Source organism: Thalassophryne amazonica, chromosome 13 (assembly GCF_902500255.1).
Source record: "Thalassophryne amazonica chromosome 13, fThaAma1.1, whole genome shotgun sequence".
NCBI lineage: Eukaryota > Metazoa > Chordata > Actinopteri > Batrachoidiformes > Batrachoididae > Thalassophryne > Thalassophryne amazonica.
Window position 1 is genome coordinate 60123874 of NC_047115.1, and position 20981 is coordinate 60144854.

General features: G+C 41.0%; 1 protein-coding gene across 3 annotated transcripts in view; it reads right to left on the reverse strand.

Annotated features, from left to right (window-relative positions):
• LOC117523091 (signal-induced proliferation-associated 1-like protein 2) overlaps positions 1–20981 on the reverse strand; it is a 258904-nt gene that overhangs the window by 133138 nt on the left and 104785 nt on the right. For all 3 annotated transcript variants that reach the window (XM_034184507.1, XM_034184509.1, XM_034184508.1), the window contains exons 2-3: positions 12955–14750; positions 1005–1138 (exon numbers count right to left, since the gene is read on the reverse strand). In XM_034184507.1, the coding sequence (XP_034040398.1) occupies positions 1005–1138; positions 12955–14479 (1659 nt within the window). In that variant the 5' untranslated portion in view covers positions 14480–14750. The remainder of the gene's footprint in view (positions 1–1004; positions 1139–12954; positions 14751–20981) is intronic.

Consider the following 20981-nt stretch of genomic DNA (forward strand, 5'->3'; position numbering starts at 1 on the left):
ATGAAGCTACGTAAATTAATGCAGAGCTCATTGTTTTGGCTTTGCTCCATATTCTCCAGAGTATGAACCACTCAGAGATTCCTGCTACTGAGTGAGCCAGTCTTTTATGTTATGGCAGATTTTTTTTTCGACATAAAGAGCTCTACTGTGTACCACTGGCAAGTAACATTCAAAATCATTAAGATAAAGTGGATGTGACGAAATGTTAAGTGGTATTCATCTGTTAAGTACATTAATGTGCCTTTATTGCTGAACCAAACAGGCTCAACACCCACTGTTTATACCAGTGCTGTTGTTTAGAGAATTACACACATTTACAACAATAAATCCCATTTCCCACTGCAATACCTGCAGACAAAGATGCCATCAAGTGCTGGCCATGTGACAAAAAGCCATTCTGAGTAGCTAATTACTTAAGAGATGCAGTGAGGAAGAGCAAGTGTTGAGAGAGACAGGAAACAAAGAGCGGCAATGCTAAACTATGTGTCTACATGCAAACAGACATGCCAGCGGTTGGGGAGTTCACTGACTGAGCGCTGCTTGCAGTGTGACCATGACCCAGATACCCTGTTTTCTCATGGGAGTGGCTCTGCAAACTATGGATGGCACTGGATCTTGGTAATATGTCACTGCCTTACACATCAAATGAACCTGAATAACTCTGTGGTTTTGGGGGGCATGCAGTTACCACTATGCTATGTTAAGTCAGAACTGGAACAGATTTCCTAACTTTATGTGTAAATTTTGGAAGCTGCAAGATTCCTCTTGTTTTAATGGCTGGTGAAGCACTTTTGAATCTTTCACTGCCTGATGAAGATTCGACCTAAGTGACGCCAATAAGTCGTCACAACAAAGTGAACTAAATATACAAGAAATAAGACAGTGATGACCTTGTTAAAAGCTTATTATGTGGCTGGTAGATAAATATTTGTGATGATAAAGGGTTTTTATTCCATTCTAGTCTTTTGAGAATGCTGTTCTTGAGTGAGCATTGTTATAGTTACCTGACTGGTTCTGAAGGTGACGCGATAGTTGTACTGCATTCCTTCTTTCTCCTTCCCATCTTCCAGCTTCTCCCTGCGAATGCTGACTGCCACAGGACCCAGATTGTCATCTACCCCAAAATAGTTTTGATGCTCTGACGGTGGAAAAAGAAAAGCCAGAAACAAAGACTGAGCATTACAATGGTATCAGGTTCAAAAACAAAATGTGACAAAATGTGACATCTGTTTAAAAGTATATTTTAAGAAAAAAAAATACTTCAATTTAATTGTAAGGCATTCGTGGGCTGATTCATATCCTGCATGCTCATCACAAATATTTTGCTGATCAATACATCCTTTAGATCATCCATCTAAACTTTTTGGTTGTTGAGATATTTTTTGGACTATGTTTTCCATGACATTTGACCAGACTACTCCAAATTTAATCACCTCTAGATATCTATCAAAGTAACATTCCCACCATGCTTAAAGGAAATACATCCAGCTGTTTTTGTTATCTTGTACACACAAACACACATACACACCAGTGAAAACAATACCTTGCTTTCACTGCTTCACTGATGCAGAGGGTAATAAATGCATTAGCAATATACAAAACAAAATAACATAAAAAAAACTATCACCTTGTTCACGTTTTGGTCATCAATTTTTGGCATTGCTTTCTGAGCTATCATTTTATATTATTGGCTTGACTATGACAGAGGTTTGAGCTCTTGATTACAGAAAGCAGCAGGAGTCTACTCAAAACGAGGTCCTTGATGAGAACACAGCAGGTCTACAGTGACTGAACAAGGATTTAAAAAGTTAAAGAGCACTGCACAGCTCCACCAACTTTGACCCACCATTGGCCCAAATACCCAACACTCAAGTTGCTTCTGACAACACAGACACATTTTGAATTCATTTGGATTAAAAAAATGTTTTTAAAAGTGAGAAGCTGCAACACACTTGTTTACATTTACTCATGAATATATTTAGGAGGTTTTCACCTTCTAAATATTTTTTCTTTAGGTTTTTTTTATTCGTACAGTGCTTTCATAATTTCAAAACAGAGTGCTTATCAAAACGAGGAGTAATGAAAACAAAACAATAAAAAAGGATAGAAGCAATGAATAGTAAGAAATGTTTAAATAAAACACTAAAACATGAGCTAACACACCCTTAGTAAGTATAGGCAGTTGAGAACATGTGAGTCTTGACTCTCTTCTTAAACAACTCAATCAATCTCGACTGCCTAATTTCAACTGGTAGACTATTCCACAAGAATAGCGCACGATAAGAAAAAGCTCAACCACCTGCTGTTTTCTTGCAAAACCTGGGGATACAGCAGACCAGCACCCTGTGATCAAAGTGTACTTGTTGCAGTAGTGAGTAGTAATAATAACAACAATAATAATAATAATTTAAAGTAGGAACAATTTTAAATGGTTCAATGGCCGTGGACCTTCTAATATCTGCTGGCAAACTATTTGGTGCATGATAAGCAAAGGCTCTCTGAGATCTCCCTAACAAAAGGTATACAAAAACCACATCCAGAGAGCACATAGTACTAGAAAGCACATCAGACTTTACAGCTTCTGAAAGACAGGTGGACGCACGACCATTTAGAGCAGACCTTGACATTGTACAGTCACATTTGACCCTGTGACTGTCTCTGACTGGCCCATGTGAGTTATTTAGAAATTATATATTAAACGTGAATATGTTCACAGATCATGCATGAAATAAAAAGGTGTTGCTTTTATTTTGAAGACTCCCTTTATTCTTAGTTTACTTAGGTACGTACGTGTGTGCGTGTGTACGACTTTACTGTTTCAGGGATTAAAGTTATCCATCGCTACGATGGATTTCCGTCAACTGGGCTGCCAAAAGGTGCCCAAAGATAAACACGCTGCCCTGACACAAAATCAAGGCCGGACGCAAGATATAAAATTTACAGCATCCCAGGGATACATGCGTGCCATGTTCAAAACATTCAAAAACCGATTTTCAGAATAATGTCACTGTTTTGTTTTTCGTCTAGCTGCCATCAGTGTGTCCCCCTGCAGGAGGAGGAAGGGGATGGGATCAGCCTGCTGTGTGTTTGATAACAGATCTGTAAAGGCCACACAGAGTGGACACCAACCTGCAGAATCTGGGAACCTGAAAGCCAACACATACTGAACAACATTTATGTTTAATGGCTGCATGTTTAACAAAACAGCACTTAAAGCAGAAAAAAGTCTTGCAGTCTTTTAATTAGCGTAATAGATTTTAATTGGCACTGAATGAATTAAAAGCTGTAGAAAAGCTGTCCCCTTAAAATGTGTTTATCCTAAAGTATTTAAATAATGTATAGGTTAAAGTCTTTCAATATTATGATTCTGCACTAGAAAAGAGCAGCAATGGTTAGTGAGTGAAATCTAATCTTGTTCAGCGGGAGAACAATTTTTTCTCAACTGTCTCCACCTTGTTTGATGTTAGACCCTAGGATGCAATCGCAAAAGGGTTTCTATAAAAAGATAGCTGATGAACAGCTTATGATTTGGCTGCAAAAAAAATAATATGAAAAAAAAAAGGACTGAAAAAATGGCAAATGAGGTGGTTAGGCTAAAAGCAGAGTGGAAATAACATTTTGTATGAAGTTGAATGAATGCTGGTTTTTGGAAAAAAAAAGGCTTGTTCACTATTGTTTTGGGGAATTTTGATATAATGTTGCTGTGTTTACTAAGCCTTGTTGTTCATTCGGCTGCTCCTGGTTTTTGTTCGGGGTTGCCACAGCGGATACAACCAGATCCGCATTGGTAATTGGCACAAGTTTTAACGCCGGATGCCCTTCCTGATACAACTCCAGTTTCACCTGGAGAAACACACAACCGCTGATGTTCCAAAGAGGTTTCCCATCCAAGTACTAACCAGATGCTACTCTGCTTAGCTTCTGAGATCTGACAGGATCAGGATGACACAGAGCAGACCAGCTGCACGCTGTGTTTACTAAGCCTAATTCACTTTTTTATAGTTTAATCATAGTCACAACTTGTCAAAACAATACAATTTACTGCTTTTTATAGAGGTAAAATTAATATGGAACAGAACTGAGTTCAGTATATTGGCCCAGTGTTACAGACCAAATGGTCCGCCCCAAAAAATTGGTCCACCCTGTCTCCAATGCGCGTACGTCAATTCGGAGCTCAGCCGCTCGTCTGTGACAGAGTCTCTTCATCGAAAGCGATCAAATGGATTAATGTGATTATTAACCACCACATGACAAGGTAAAACCTCTTAAATCATTCTAAAGTCAGTTTTAAGTAGAAACGAGGCTGTTTTAAGCAGAAACGAGGCAATACTCTGTGACGCTTTGAAATGACCGACACACTGTGAATGCATCAGCTAGCAGCTTGTGTAGCTGCGGCACTCTGATCACTTCCTTCATCTATGATAAAATAATACTGAATTTATGTGGAAATGATTGTTGTACAAAAGCTTCAGATATCTGTCGCTGAGATAGGTGACGACTGGAGTGCAGTTTGAAGCAGAAACGAAGTGATAATCCGTGAACCGCGGCTAATGACGCATGCGCAGTGAAGGCAGGGTGGACCAATTTTTAGGGGGGACCGTTCAGTCTGCGACACCGGCCCACCACAATATTTTTTGTTACTCATGCTGCCCCTTGGGAACACTAAGTGCCCACCCTGATTTAGAGCCTTACATGTCAGCAACACAATGCTAAAATCTACTCTTAAATTCATAGGAAGTTAGTGAAAGGAATACAAAACAGGTGTGATAAGAGAAATTTTAATCAAAATTCAAGCAGCTGTATTGTGAATCATCTCAAACTCTTATGAGGGTAAAATAAACATTACAATACTTCATTCTAGAATAAACAGTGTGGATCAGAATTTCAGGATTCACGATACTAAGGAGATGTATCGCCACTGCAATTTTATGCAAATAACAGTGAACAACCTCAGACACTTTGGTAATATGGGGAGGTGACGGTCAAGTGGTTAAAGGTGGGCTTGTGACGAGGGTCCTCGGTTTAAATCCTTGTCAGACCAAAAAAATCACTTGGGGCTCATGGGCAAGGTCCTTAATCTCGGTGTGCAGTGAGCACCTTGCATGGCAGCACACCCTGACATCGGTGTGTTAGTGTGTGTGTGTGTGTGTGTGTGTGTGTGTGTGTGTGTGTGTGTGTGGATAGGTGAATGTGTGGATGGTTGAATGTGTGAATGGTTGAATGTGAGGCACCAATGTAAAGCGCTTTGACCATGAAAGCACTATATATATATGCTGTCAATTTACCATTTACATAATATGCCAGTGACGACACACAAAGCCACCCAGTGACAATATAAACCAGATCATGATTCATCACCTTTCAGGTCAGGGCTTCCTCTTGACCAACAGTCTAGCCTGTAAAGGATTTCCTTAAATATGTGCCATAATTCTATGCAATTTCCTGTGGACAGTCCCCTTATAAAGGCTTTTAATGTCTTTGGAAATTTCCTGACCTTTCCTTAAAGGACAAGTCTCACATTTTTCAACATCCCAGTTAGTAAGACATGGGTATCATGATTGTTGATTGATCTCTCTGCACACATGTGCTAATAATTAGTGATCTCTGATGTATTTTATTCCTCTCACTCTGAGTGTTAGCAGGTGCATTTCCGGAAAACAAAACTCGCTCAGCAATTGTCTGCATTTTTCAGTGTGTGACGTCCTTATTGGGAAAAAGAAACATCCCAATGACTGACAGACAGAGGGAAAACGCACCTGCTCCATCTGAAAACGAAGCTTCTGAGCTGCTGTTCAAAAGTGATGGCTCGGATTTACAGACAGGAGACGACACGCTTCACCCTAAAACTCTTAATTTTTTCAGTGTCGGATTTTGGAGCCTAAAGTGTGGAGACACACTGTTTTGTGTGGATGCTGGTTTACTGAAGCTGTGGACATGAACATGGGACATCTGACACATTGCCTGGACACAGAGATGGACTTGTTACATTGGAAAAAGTCAGAAAACATAATTTCCAGAAGTTCATGGATGTTATTTTACGTGCCACAATCAGGAGAGAGGTAGAGCTGCAGCCGCCAATTTCACGTGCGAGCTCGACTGGCGGCTTACATTTGGAAATTAATCCATAACACCACGATGAGCCTTGCATGTTCAGGATTTTACTCTTTTTGTGTTTTGTGGCTAGATTTCTTTTCTTTTCTGTTTTTTTTTTTTTTTACTTTGAGAGAGTGTAAATTTGGAGCTGGAATGTGTGTATATGTGCTGCGAAGCTCACTGTGTGTGTGTGTGTGTGTGTGTGTGTGTGTGTGTGTGTGTGTGTGTGTGTGTGTGTGTGTGTGTGTGTGTGTGTGTGTGTGTGTGTGTGTGTGTGTGTGTGTGTGTGTGTGTGTGTGTATGTGTGTGTGCGTGCGCGCACGCTGTGCAGCTGACAAGACACTCGTTTCCCCCCGGCAGCAGATGTATTTTTTTTAGATTTTATTGATGACAACACTCATAATTAATCGTGTACAAAACTGATCCTGGAGCAGAGATGGTTACTGACAGGCTGCGTTTATGGCCTCAGGTGCCCATCAACCTTCTTGGATTCGCAGCTTTTACCGTGACTACATCAAAATGAACAGTTATCACTTAAAAACAAGTCATCATAGCACAACACAGTTATGTCAACTTTGGAATTAATCTGTGCCTCTGTTCTTAATGTTAGCAATTACATTCCAATGAAGCGCACACTGGGACGCTTCTAGTAGCGATGTCACTTGTTGGAAACACCTGAGTACTCACAAGTACTTTGTTTTTGGACGTCTCTGTAGCTGTTTGTTGCGAAAGCTGTATACTTTGAAACCTGTCACAGAAGTGCACAAAGTAATCCTGGTGGATCATCGGATGGTCACTAACAGCCTAAATCTAAATTATGATTTTGGTGTGATATGCCCTTTAAGCACTGTTATCAAGAGCAATGAATAAATTTTTCACCGAAAATGTCAAACGCTAACATACAGGCAGTCGGTTTGCTTAGTATTGAATTTTTAGGTAATAAGCTTCTTTTTTCTGTAATATTCAAGCCAAGCCAAGGTAGTACTTTTCTGCTGATTTAATTTATTTAACCTGATATACTGCTGGCTATGTAGTACACAGACTATAAACGGTAAACAATACCATGTGAGTGCCTTGTGAGCACTCACAATACCTTGTGAGTACTGATCTGCAAACATCCTGAAGACAAACAAATTAGTAGTACAACTACTGCAAAATTCACAAATTGCTTGTTTTGTTCAAGTGTCTTGAATTGAGGGGTGTAATAAACATCAAATTCTCTTGCACTTCGAAGCTCCAGTATCACCACTAAAATGTATCTCAGAGTCTGAGCTATTTTATTATGACTGAATAGGATGCAGAAAATTGTGAATAATGTCCAAAAATGCAATCATGTACCCTAAGTCAGAATGGTACAAGTACTCATGTCAAATGTATGCACCATATTGGCCAAAATAAAAAAAAAAAACAAACAGATGCATATATGCTTTAGAAACATTTAAAGTTTTAAGGAAACAGCGTTGGTGGTTGATGGGTAGGGGTTGGGGGTGAGTTAAAAATTTTCAATAAAAAAAAAACAACAAAAACTTATCAGGTAGTTGACATATGTCCGTTGTATAAAAAAATAAAATAAAGTCTTTTTCCTACCCACTGTTCCTATTTGTCCCCCCAAGGTACAAATGGAAACAAAACTATATATATGTAACTTATAAATCAAACTGGATCTTAAAAGTGTTGGCTTAAATCAATGTGTGCAGGTGTCTTGGAGGTTGTGATGTAGATGGTTAGGAGCAAAGCTGTGTGCACACATACACAGGTACACTGAGCAAACACTCCTTAATCCAGCCTAAATCCATGGAGAAAGGCCAAGATTTCACAGACAACAAAAGAAAAACCTCAGAGGGCACTCAAAGTACTGACATTCACAGCGGCATTTCTGCATCTACACTACGGAGAGCATGCAATATTAATACGGTACACAGGATCTGCCACTGTGACATCAGCAACACTGTTACTTGCACCATGAGATGCCAAATTGGGGTTAACTATCTAGAGAAAGCATGGCTTAGATATGGCATTGAACTGCTGTGTGAGGCATGAGGTCAAATGGTGGATAGAGTGTTATCTCTACATATTAAGGCTTCTAAAGCTGAGTGGACTGATGAAGGTGACTGTGGAAGAAAGCTTTTTGTCAAACTGTTTTATGACATGCCAAAGGCACCCACTGCCTGTCATGTCCCACTTCAAAAATGCTACCAAGCTGAGGTGGAAAGAAATCAACATCAAGCCACTCTCAAGTCATGAATCAGCAAGTCTCAAGTCAAGTCTCAAGTCATAATGACCACCAATTGTTTGCAAGCTGACTTGAGACTTGATGGGACTTGCAGACTGACAGTGACTTCGTCCCACCTCTGCTACCAACCTCAAAAGGTAAATAAACTGAATAGCAAAAACTTCCAAATGAGGCTGCAAAGGTGCAATACAGTTTAAATGAATTTCAAAGACTGAGTTGGCTAGGCCACATTCATCCTGTACAGACATCCTGTAGGGGGATCTCGCTCAGGGCAAGTGCCCAATTGGCCGTCGCCATCTGCGTTTCACAGACGTGGTCAAAAGAGACCTAGCAGGTATGAAGATCGACACTGACTCCTGGGAGAAGCTGACTGATGACCGGGCCAAATGGAGAGCCAACGTGCATGAACACATCATGGCTTATGAGGCTAGATGCGGCGCATGCGCTCTGAACACTTTGCAGCTCAGCAAGAGGGCACAACCACCACAAACACTTATCAGTGTGTCCTGCGTGGCAGACAATGCATTCCCTGTATAGAGCTCTACAGCCACAAAAGATGATGTTCCAGCAGCACCACCACCACCACCTAGCTTTATTTTTTATTTAGTGGCGTTCTACTTTTTATGTTTTTATATACTTTAAGGACGCCAAAACCCATGGTCAATTTAACCGAAAGAGGCCAGAGATGTATCAATACACACCGCTGCTCACGAAAGCATAACCCACATGCGACTCGACTCGAGTGTGTTAATGGTACACTGTATCCATTAGAGCAGCATGGGGAGAAATGCTCCTGTTGCTCAGGGCAGGAGGACTTTGGTCAATCAATAGCATCAGTGTTCATCTTAAGTTGATAAAAGCTTGCCCTAAAGTGGTGACACTCTTTCGTATGTGCCCCAGTAGGCCTGGATGTTTTTTCTGCACATGTTGTGAAGCAGAGGTGATGACACATTTGTATGGCAGATAAAAGACTCGGACAGGGTGATAAATCTGAATTTCTGTGAGGACCTCAACATCGAGATGCTGCTCCTCTGCAGTGAACGGAGCCAGCTATTCAACTCACAAAATAATATTTTGTGAGTCGAATAGACCCCATACAGTGGGGTAAAAAAAGTATTTAGTCAGTCCCTGATTGTGCAAGTTATCCTACTTATGTCCCAGTCACATGGCACACGACGATTCGTGAACAAAGGGAAAAAGTTTAAGAAAAGTCACAATTCATTGAGAAAAGGAGGACGAAAGAGCTTTGTCACCGAATAGCCAGCGAAACAAGAGCGCAAAAGGGATGAAAGAAGAACTTAACAAAACCGAAGCTAATGATCTTGATGCTTTAAATGAAACGCACCTGGAGCCACAGCTAGAGCAGTGTGTGTCTGCATCTCTGAGTTCCAGAACTCGGCACTGGGATGGAGCTCACAGCGTCTGAGTCCTGGAGAAACTGCAAACAGAAGCTGTGGAGATCTGTGCGCATGCCGGTGGACCCACCTGCTCTGGTTCCTCGTCCAGAACAAAAGAGGGATCATTTCCTTCATCATCAGAATCCACACTGTCTGACGACACATCGCCCGCTCCATCTTGCTCCAATAAAAAAAAAATATTAATAATAATAATCTCTGGTGTGCCGTGATCACTGCTGTATCACTGTATTATGTTCTAAGCCATATAAGTGTAAAGATGATTGAATATATCAGAGCAGTAAACTGATCAGTGCATGTGAACGCCATGCAGTGAGTCACATGTGCGGTTATTTCAACCAGCTGCAGCTTATCCGCAACATGAATTCTGCCTTCCAGAACAGCTCTTATATAATCATTTGAATTATCTACCTGTTGCCAAATGTACGTTCCTACACTCATATTGTTATATTTAATAAAAAAAATAATAAGCGCATGCAGCAACTGCTGCTGCCGCTAACGCTGCATTCATGTACCGTCGGAAATTGCACAATTTTGTCTGTATGTCTTAATGACTGATATAAATAAAGTCCAAGACATATTCAGTCATTTGTAAATGTTCATGCATCCATCCGCTGACTTCTCTAAAGAAATGTGGCTCTAAAAGTGATTATTTAATCTGTACAGTGCGTCCAGAAAGTATTCACAGCGCTTCCCTTTTTCCACATTTTGTTATGTTACAGCCTTATTCCAAAATGGAGTAAATTCATTTTTCCTCAAAATTCTACACACAATCCCCCATAATGACAATGTGAAAAAAGTTTTTTAGATTTTTGCAAATTTATTAAAACACACACACACACACACACACACTCTCTCACTAAGAAACCACATGTACGTAAGTATTCACAGCTTTTGCCAAGAAGCTCAAAATTGAGCTTGGGTACATCCTGTTTCCACTGATCACCCTTGAGATGTTTCTACAGCTTTCCTGGAGTCCACCTGGAGTAAACTGAGTTGAGTGGACATGATTTGGAAAGACGACACACCTGTCTACAAATAAGGTTCCACAGTTGACAGTGCATGTCAGCGCACAAACCAAGAATGAAGTCAAAGGAATTGTCTGTAGACCTCTGAGACAGGATTGTCTCAAGGCACAAATCTGAGGAAGGGTACAGAAACATTTCTGCTGCTTTGAAGGTCACAATGAGCACAGTGACCTCCATTATCTGTAAATGGAAGAAGTTCGGAACCACTAGGGCTCTTTCTAGAGCTGACTGCTCGTCAGGTCTGTATGGTGGAGTGGCCAGACGGAAGCAGCTACTTAGTAAAAGGCACATGGCAGCCCACCTTGAGTTTTCCAAAAGGCACCTGATGGACTCTCAGCTCATGAGAAACAAAAGTCTCTGGTTTGATGAGACAAAGATTGAAAACTTTATCCTGAATGCCAGGCATTATGTTTGAAGGAAACCAGGCACCATCCCTACAGTGAAGCATGGTGGTGGCAGCATCATGCTGTGGGGATGTTTTTCAGTGGCAGGAACTGGGAGACTCGTCAGGATGGAGGAAAAGATGAATGCAGCAATGTACAGAGACATCCTGGATGAAAACCTGCTCCAGAGCGCTCGAATTCAGAATGGGGCGACGGTGCATCTTTCAGCAGGACAATGACCCTAAGCACACAGCCAAGATATCAAAGGAGTGGCTTCAGAACAACTCCGTGAATGACTCTGAGTGGTCCAGCCAGAGCCCAGACCTGAATCAGATTGAACATCTCTATAGAGATCTGAAAATGGCTGTGCACCGACGCTCCCATCCAACCTGATGGAGACTGAGAAGTGCTGCAAAGAGGAATGGGCAAAACTGCCCAAAGATAGGTGCACCAAGCTTTGTGTCATCATATTCAAGAAGACTTGAGGCTGTAATTGCTGCCAAAGGTGCATCATCAAAATTAATAAGCAAATGATGTGAATACTTATGTGCATGTGGTTTCTTAGTTTATTGTTTTGTTTTTTTATATAAATTTGCAAACAAAAAACAACAACAACAACAAAAAAAACATTTTCATGCTGTCATTACGGGGCAGTGTGAGTAGAATTTTGAGGGAAAAATGAATTTACACCATTTTGGAATAAGGCTGTAACATAAAATGTGGAAAAAGTAAAGCACTGTGAATACTTTCCGGATGCACTCTATATTTATCACTTTGTTTGTCCAATTACTAATGGTGTCAGAAAATGCAGACAGTGTCTATAAATGTCTGTAATTTCTCTATGGTTAATACCATATTTTGCTAAAGCCCTTGACTTAAAGCGGAAAGAGTGCAAGCACATCTTTATTGTTGTATTTCACACCCATTGTGGCAGTGAGCAGAGGCAAAATTCCACAAATTGTGTCAGTGTTCATATACTTACTGATTTTCAGTTACTATGCTACTTTAGCACAGTGAATGTTTAACCGTTTCATTAACCTCACGAGGAAAGACAACAAGCCTTGTGCAAGGTGACACACTAACAAAATTGTACTGACATTTTAATACACAGTTTGAAGACAGCCAGGAATCTCTCGGTGTGAAAGGTGAAACAGCTGTTTTCTGGTTGAGGAAGCTTAAGAATGAGTAATTCAATATGCTGGGAGCAGTGAACAGAGACACGCAGACAGTGGGGAAAAACTGATATCTACAATGCAATGATGGGCCGAGGTCAGCATGGGATTTCCAGAGTCAGCCACACAGACATTTTAATGAGGAAAGCTGTGACCTTGGTGTGATTTTGCTGACCCAAAAGTTTTATGAGAATGGTCATCACAGCCCTTGGGCCTCCTTTGGGAACAGCTGCAAAAACCTCTAGCTCACCTTCATCTTCTCACATGACTAATCACAGATTTCCCAATAAGGTCAGGGTAATATCACAGGGAGAACATGACCGCTCCTCTTCCAAGGAAGTTAAACACACACCCTCAAGCTCAAACTAAGCCTGCTATTGTCTTGGTCCTTTCTTTATCTACACAGACCTACAAAGATAATGGGACTGTCAAGATATTGGGCAATAAGAGAATTCTCTATCCCATTTGGGAAAACTGCAACATGTTATTTTTATTTGTTTGGGGGATGGGACTCTGTACTTACCCCTGGAGACATTGTGTCCTTCATACCTTCTTGTATAAACACTTCATAGTCTGTGTAAATGTAAAAATGCAACATAAATTAGATACATTTCATAAAATATTTCTTACCTTTCCCATAGAAATACTTGTGGTAATAGTATGCGCCAAGGTCAATATGTTCAATGATGTAACGTTTGACCTTTTCCCTGTGGATTGGTTGGCTTTCTCTTGGCACCTCGAGTACAGATACTCCTGCATTGGTACAGTGGGAGCTCAGAGATGATTCGAAAGAGCAGCTCTCTGACATACCACTATAGTTGGTGCTGTTGGCTCTGGAGAGGGAGATCTTTCTTTCGCCCTCACCACCAATCTCATTTCGAAAGTGCGGACAGCTCAGAACTAAATTGTTGCTCTTCCCATCTCCTTCATCAGCATCTAAGTTTTCCTTAGGGTTTAAGTCTTCCCTGCTGCCTAGTGGAGACTCAAACATAGGGGTGATCCCACTGCTACATCCACCTGCTCCACTGTCTACCCCTGGTCCAGGTCCCAGTCCTGCTCTACCTACAGATGGTCCACTGTTTCCAGTCCCAGCAATAACGCCAGCAGAGGCAGCTGATGCACCAGTAGTTGTGTTCTTTCTCTGGCTCAGATTAGCCCTGCTTGCTACAGCCTCGCTAATGTTGAAAAGGACACTCTGGACATCGTAGTGGGCAAAACATTTCTGGAAGCTAAGAGGTCGTCGGTCATCCTCCATAGCAAGCTGCAAAGCATCACTCTCACTTTTTATGGTCCGCAGTTTCCTGAACAGTGATGTTTCAGATGACTCTGACTTGAGACGCCTCATAAAAGACTTCTCCCTCTCTCGGCTGTAGAGGATGGAGCTGTCTATGTAGTCATAGCCAGGAATGTGGACTATCTCACCCCTGGCTATCTGGGCTGCTGTCTGCAGGCTGGGTGAGAGGGCAGTGTCACACCGTAACAGTTCAGGGAAACCCAGTGGGGGTACACTACGATGGGCCATGGTATCTACGCGGTAGCCCCTAAACATGGTGAAGAATCCATCGCCACTCAGACCCTGGCGGTCAATAGAGGATGTGCTACCATATTCACGATGCAGTGACGCCCCTGTGTTAGGATTGACAGCATTCTGGTCCATTATATCCTCAGAGTCTATGTCGCTTATGGTGACATCACTGTTGCTGCGTTGACGAATAGGATGGAGGCCCTTCAGTGGCGAGTGGCTGAGGAGGTCACTCAGTACATACTTATTGTCAGAGTAATCTACATCCACAGGTACTGCTTCATCTTGCTCCAGTATTTCCATAGTATGGTCTTGCTGACCATTCTGAAAAACTGGTATCACACTCTGATAGTTAGGAGAAGGTCGTCCATCCCATCCATCTTTTCGTGGGGGCCATTCTGACACCCTGGCCCTGACTCCCATTTTGGGCATTGCTGGAGTACCATTTGTTTTGCCTGTGCCTTCTGGTTTACCCTGCATGTTGGAGGGTGGTGGCCCTATACTACCATTCAGAGCTTTGAGTTTTCTGCTGAATAACTCCTCTGACTGCATGCTTCTGGAGTATTCCTCTGGGCCTCCCACAGCTCCCACAAGGTCTGATTTGTTATCGGTCACAGGGCTCAAAATACTCATCCCCCGCTGGCAGACTCCTTGAAGAGCAGACTCCTAACAACCCTTCTTCATTACATGATGTGATTTGATCACTAGTAGCAAGAGGAAGAGGCTCTTTCCTGAGTCAATGAACCAGCCGTCATCATAACTCACAAAAGCTGTCTGGCATGTTGACTGAGACACAGCATTCGGATGTCAAGGACAAGTCTCTCAGCAGTGTTGAAGAACAGCAGAGCGGAGTCTTTCGTCACAGCATACCACCAGCGAAGAATAACAGGTGAAAGAGTTGGATCTGTGACACAGAAACAAACATACAGAACAAAAAAAAAACATTAGAACACAGTGAGTGGGTCAGAATACTGTCGGAGAGACTATTTACAATTTTTTTTTTCTTAAAAGTAATCATTCAACTGCACACACATGCAGATATTGACTAAGGTTGATAAATCTAGGCCAGAATCCTTAATCAGCTACTACATCATTAAAACAATGGTGACAAGGAGTGCACCAAATGATCACCCCAATAGGAGAAAGGCTTCTGTTTGAACATAATGTGTAGGGAGATGATTCCCAGTAAAGGAAATACCACAAAAGCTTCAAAACCAAGAAAGGAAGGGTGGCCTATAAATTAAAAGCATCAGTAATAATCTTCTAAGTCAGCCAGAAAAATCTACAAAACTAAAAAGATATTTAAGCAAGAGAATTCTTTTTTACTTCTTCACTTTTACAATTGTTGTGTACCTTCTGCATTAATAATGTCATGTACGCTTTAATAACCAGAGCAAGTACCAACACAGCAATTTTACTATACAGGGTACTTTTACCTAAAAGTACCCTGTAACCCTAATCCTAACCCTCACTTTTATACTGTAGTGCAGGGGTAGGCAACCTGTTCCAGAAAGAGCCATGAGGGTGCAGGTTTTCTTTGCAGCCACTGACTCCACCAGGTGATTTTACTGATTAATATCACTTTGAGCAGATGGAATCAGTTAATCAGTGAAATCACCTGGTGGAGTCAGTGGCTGTAAAGAAAACCTGCACCCTCATGGCTCTTTCTGGAACAGGTTGCCTACCCCTGCTGTAGTGGGTATTTTCACCCACCATTTACACTTATGCCGTCCTTATGCAAAATCAACAAAGCTGGATGCAATATATAATATGTACAATGTCCCCAGAAAGCTTCATCCCCGGGACGCGCATTCCCCACTTTTTTTGTTTCTCGTCGGTGCCGCAAATCGCTGCTTCTGTCCCTGCTGTTGTCAGTAGCAGGCAGGCTGTGAGCACAGACTCTGTAAGTGGCGCTTAGAGTGAACAACGTACAATACTGAACAAGCCTGCATCCCCCATTCCAGACAGTCTGGAAGAATAAATGGAACTGGTTTTACTTTTTCTTCCAAAATTAGGAACTTAAAAGCCAAAGTGTACCGATCTACATTTGTACTGAATCACTGTCCCCATATGACACCAGAAGACTGCATGCACATTTAAGACAAGGCCACCAACATGTTACATTACTTATTTTTAACGTTACATTTTATATGAATTGGTGTAAGATTTCACAGAAGGGATGATCACCAAATAGTATCAATGCCTGTGATGATTTTTAAATCTGTATGAGTGACGTTTTGTGGCATGCTGTAATTTGCACAAAAATTAAAAAAACAAAATACTGAAGGTGATGTGGCAAGACACACTGCGTTGCAGAGTATTCATTCAACATGAATAAAGAGCTGTAATCCAATTCAAAAACATTTACCGAAAATTTAGAGTTCTGTCTCACTGTGCTAAAGTCCCTGATGCTGCTCACAGATTAAAGCTATAGTATGTAAGATTTTGACACAGCAGCAAACATTATATCCATCCAATATTAATGTTTTTTAACCATATGACCTATGTATAACATCAAATGACAAAATAATGAAAAATTAATTTTGCATCATATTTAACAACTTTAAATTAAATTGGCACAAATTATGGCTGTTACAACAGAAAAAAACATCACAAATATTGTTTATTTTATTCCACTTCACCTTAATAGATTTACAGCCAATCTGAATGTGAAAGATTAACCAGGTCCAGCAACTCTTTCGTTTCAACAGAACTGCACCCTATGGCATCACTGAAAACAAATACAAATTGTTTACATTGCATTTTTCAGATATAAAGTTACATAAACTTAGATACACTTTCCTTTCACGGCATAATTTGGTCCACCACCTTTCTTAGCACACTGCAGCACACTTGAATAGCTCCTGAAATCAGTAGCTCTATGTACTGAATTCGGCACTCGTGTGAGGCAGCAAAGCTGTCTCGAGGTGCCTGGACTCAGGGCTGGGCCTTGGAACTAACATTTTTAATACCTAGTGTGTCCCAGGACCCAGTGGACAAAAATTCTAAAGGAAAACCCGTTCATCTCACCTTTTAGGTGTACAATGTGACAGATTGGGTACACTGATTAGTAATGGATTGAAATAATTTATCCATTGGAAAAAACTGTCTAATCCATCGATCTCTGGTGGATTTGGGGCTCTGATGGAACGCGTGGCCAACCACTGAATTGCAGGTGTGCAGTGCTTCCAAACGGAAACAGAACAGCAACAGATAAGACACGAATAACACTAATGTCTACCGGGCCTTCACTGACAAGCTACAAACAAATACTGAACAAAACAGTAAACAAATGTGCAACCACCAGGGAAGCTCTCCAAATGATGGCTGCTCAATGTTTTACGCGTGCACAAACGGACCCTTTGGACATCAGCTGACAAGGAAAGCATTTAATGAATGAGAGAAGGATTTGAACAAGACAAAAACTAACACAAACAGATAGCAAAATTTTGTCAATCTGCCAAGAAGCAACTTAGACATTAGGGCTTTACAGCGTAATGGCAAATGTGCACGCATCGTCAATTGTACAATGCAGAACAATCGTTTTAACTTGAATTCATCTTACATTTGTTTAATTTCTGTAAATACAGCTCAGATTTAATCACTGTAATATGTGTTGGGTATATAGTTATACCAGTGTTTCCCATACTATTTTTTTCAGGTCTAGTGGTACTCAGTGAAACCTGAAATGACACCATTTAAATTGGTCATCTAATCCTGACTTCAATGAATTAACAAACTCCTGAGTAGCTCTGATCTTATACACATATTGCTGTGACAACCAATCCAGCAACTGCCTGTACAGGTTTTCAGTCTTCAATTTCAATTAATTTTCATTTATATAGCGCCAAATCACAACAGAGTTGCCTCAAAGCGCTTCACACAGGTAAGGTCTAACCTTACCAACCCCCAGAGCAACAGTGGTAAGGAAAACTCCCTCTGAGGAAGAAACCTCAAGCAGACCAGACTCAAAGGGGTGACCCTCTGCTTGGGCCATGCTACAAACATAAATTACAGAACAATTCACAGAACAATTCACGGACGAATATACAAGAAATGCTATTGGCGCACAGGACAGGAGGATCGCCAACACGAACACAACTCCCATCTCTGCTGCACCTTAAACAGAGAGAAAAAACAGAATCAGGCATCAGAAAGACAAAAAATACTGTATAATTTACCAGCATTAAACAACAAGAAAAACAGAGAAATACTAAGGTGATCGCCGGCCACTAGCCCTAAACTTCACTAAAAGACCCAGAATTTAGGAAAGTTGAGGCTGCAGCCCGCTTCAATTACTAATAAATGAATTAAAAGAGTAAAAAGCGTAAAACAAAACTGTACCAGTATGCTAGCCATATGAAAGGGAAAATAAGTGCGTCTTAAGTCTGGACTTGAAAATCTCCACAGAATCTGACTGTTTTATTGACCCAGGGAGACCATTGCACAGAACAGGGGCATGATAAGAGAAAGCTCTGTGACCCGCAGACTTCTTATTTACCCTAGGGACACAAAGTAGTCCTGCACCCTGAGAACGTAAAGCCCGGGCGGGTACGTAAGGTTTAATTAGGTCAGCTAGGTAGGGAGGTGCCAGTCCATGAATAATTTTATAGGTTAGTAGCAGAACCTTAAAATCTGATCTCACTGGGACAGGAAGCCAGTGAAGGGATGCCAAAATGGGTGTAATGTGGTTGTACTTTCTGCTTTGTGTCTTCCAGGTCATGGTAACCTAGTAGTTTGAGTAAGGTCAACTGGAGTTGAATTGTTTGAAGATGTTTCGCTCTTCATCCAGAAAAGCTTCATCAGTGCAGGACTGAACATGAAACTTGACACTGATGAAGTTTTTCTGGATGAAGAGCAAAACATCTTCAAGGTCCAGCTGACCTGACTTAACTTACTTTGAATCTAGCAACTGCTTCAAATTACCGAGAAATCTGGGATCATGCCAAAACATCAATAACTTAATAAAGCCAACATGGTCGTCAACAGGGCAGCATGGTGGCTCACTGGCTAGCACTGCTGCCTCAAAAGGAGAAGGCTGTGTGATCGCTTCCCACCAGAGGCGTTTCTGTGTGGAGTTTGCATGTTCTCCCCATGTTTGCGTGGGTTCCCCCCGGGTGTTACGGCTTCATCCCACATCCAAAAACATGCAGGTTAGGTGAACTGGAAACATTAAATTGACTGTAGGTGTGTGAATGTGTTTGTCTGTCTATATGTGCCCTGCGACAGACTGGCATCCTGACCAGGGTGCACCACGCCTCATGACCGCTGAGATAGGCTCCAGCCCCCCTGTGACCCTTATAGACAATGGATGGATGGCAATCAACATATGGAGAATAGGGCCCAGAACAACACAAACAGATCTTGACACTGCACTGACTCAAATACTAACATGATGTGAATTATTGTTAAATGGGTCATATGAAACATCTGTTCAACAAAGACTATATATAGTCAAATATGTACATTTTATTTGAGCAGAATGAGCCTTGTAGCATCAGTAATACACTGCATTGGCTGGAGCTCTGGAGTTCACTAAGAACAATGAGAACAATCTTAGCGCCAGTGTTTATATGGAATTTCATTAGGTTCAGAATTACATAGAGGTCCAGCAATACACAATAAGTCCATTTCCGACTGGTTGTACCAGTGATTTACATTAAAAAAGATATATATCTTTGTAGGTGCTCCCAGCCAGTGCCTAACAGATGGCCATGAAGCAAATTACAGCAACAAGAGGCAGATGTTCAGCTAAATGTTCTCATGTACTGATATCTGATCCAACTGCCTGCAGCATCACCAAGCCTGCAAATTATACAGGAAGGATAGTTTTGCGTATTTCTAATTTGAGTTTGTCATTTATCTGCAGTTAATTGAAAATCTATTTCAGACAGTCTCTCAATTACAATAAAGGCTGAAACAAATACAATGAAAAGTAAATTAAATAAATACAATAACCAAAAATCAAGCTGCTGTGTCTAGAGGAGACTGTTCATAAATCTGCTCATCTCTGACACTGGAAAAATTAAGCAGGCAGCTTATCCTGACAAAAAAAGTCTGTAATCATTGTTCCACTCACTGAATGGAGGTGCCAAGGAGAGAAAAATTGTCTAGCTTGCACCTGAGATACAGCTTTAGTTCCAGTTGGGTGTTTCCGATACCAAAGAGACACAGCCAGAAAATTCACATGGGCATCATTTTAAAATGTCCTTGCTGCTCAGCTGAAAAACAATGTTAAATGACTATGACAATAAAAACATGATGAACAAAGACTGCAGTGTACAGTGATGTAAGTGAATATAACAAACACTCGAGGAACAAACGAGGAAATAGAAACATAAGCATTTATTCTCACTCACTCATCTTCAATCGCTTAGAAACATAAGCATTTATTCTCACTCACTCATCTTCAATCGCTTACTCCAATTAAGGGTCACAGGGTGCTGGAGCCTATCCCAGCAGTCATAGGGTGTGAGGAGAGGTACACCCTGGACAGGCCACCAGTCTGTCACAGGGCCACATATAGACAAACACATTTACACCTGCATGCACACCTGTGGAAAAGAGCTGTAATCCAATTCAAAAACATTTACTGAAAATTTAAAGAGTTCTGTCTCACTGTGCTAAAGTCCCTGATGCTGCTCACAGATTAAAGCTACAATATGTAAGATTTTGACACAGCAGCAAACATTATATCCATCCAATATTAATGTGTTTTTAACCATATGACCTATGTATAACATCAAATGACATGAAATATAAACAAAATAATGAAATATGAATTCTGCATCATATTTAACAACTTTATATTTAATTGGTGCAAGTTATGGCTTTTACAACAGAAAAAAAAAAAAAAAAAAAATCACAAATCTTGTTTATTTTATTCCACTTCGCCTTAATAGATGTACAGCCAATTCTGGATGTGAAGGAAGCATAACCAGGGCCAGCACCTCTTTCGTTTCAACAGACCTGCACCCTACGGCATCATTGAAAACAAATACAAATTGTTTACGTTGCATTTTTCAGATATAAAGTTACATAAACTTAGATACACTTTCCTTTCACGGCATAATTTGGCCCACCACCTTTCTTAGCACACTGCAGCACACTTGAATAGCTCCTGAAATCAGTAGTT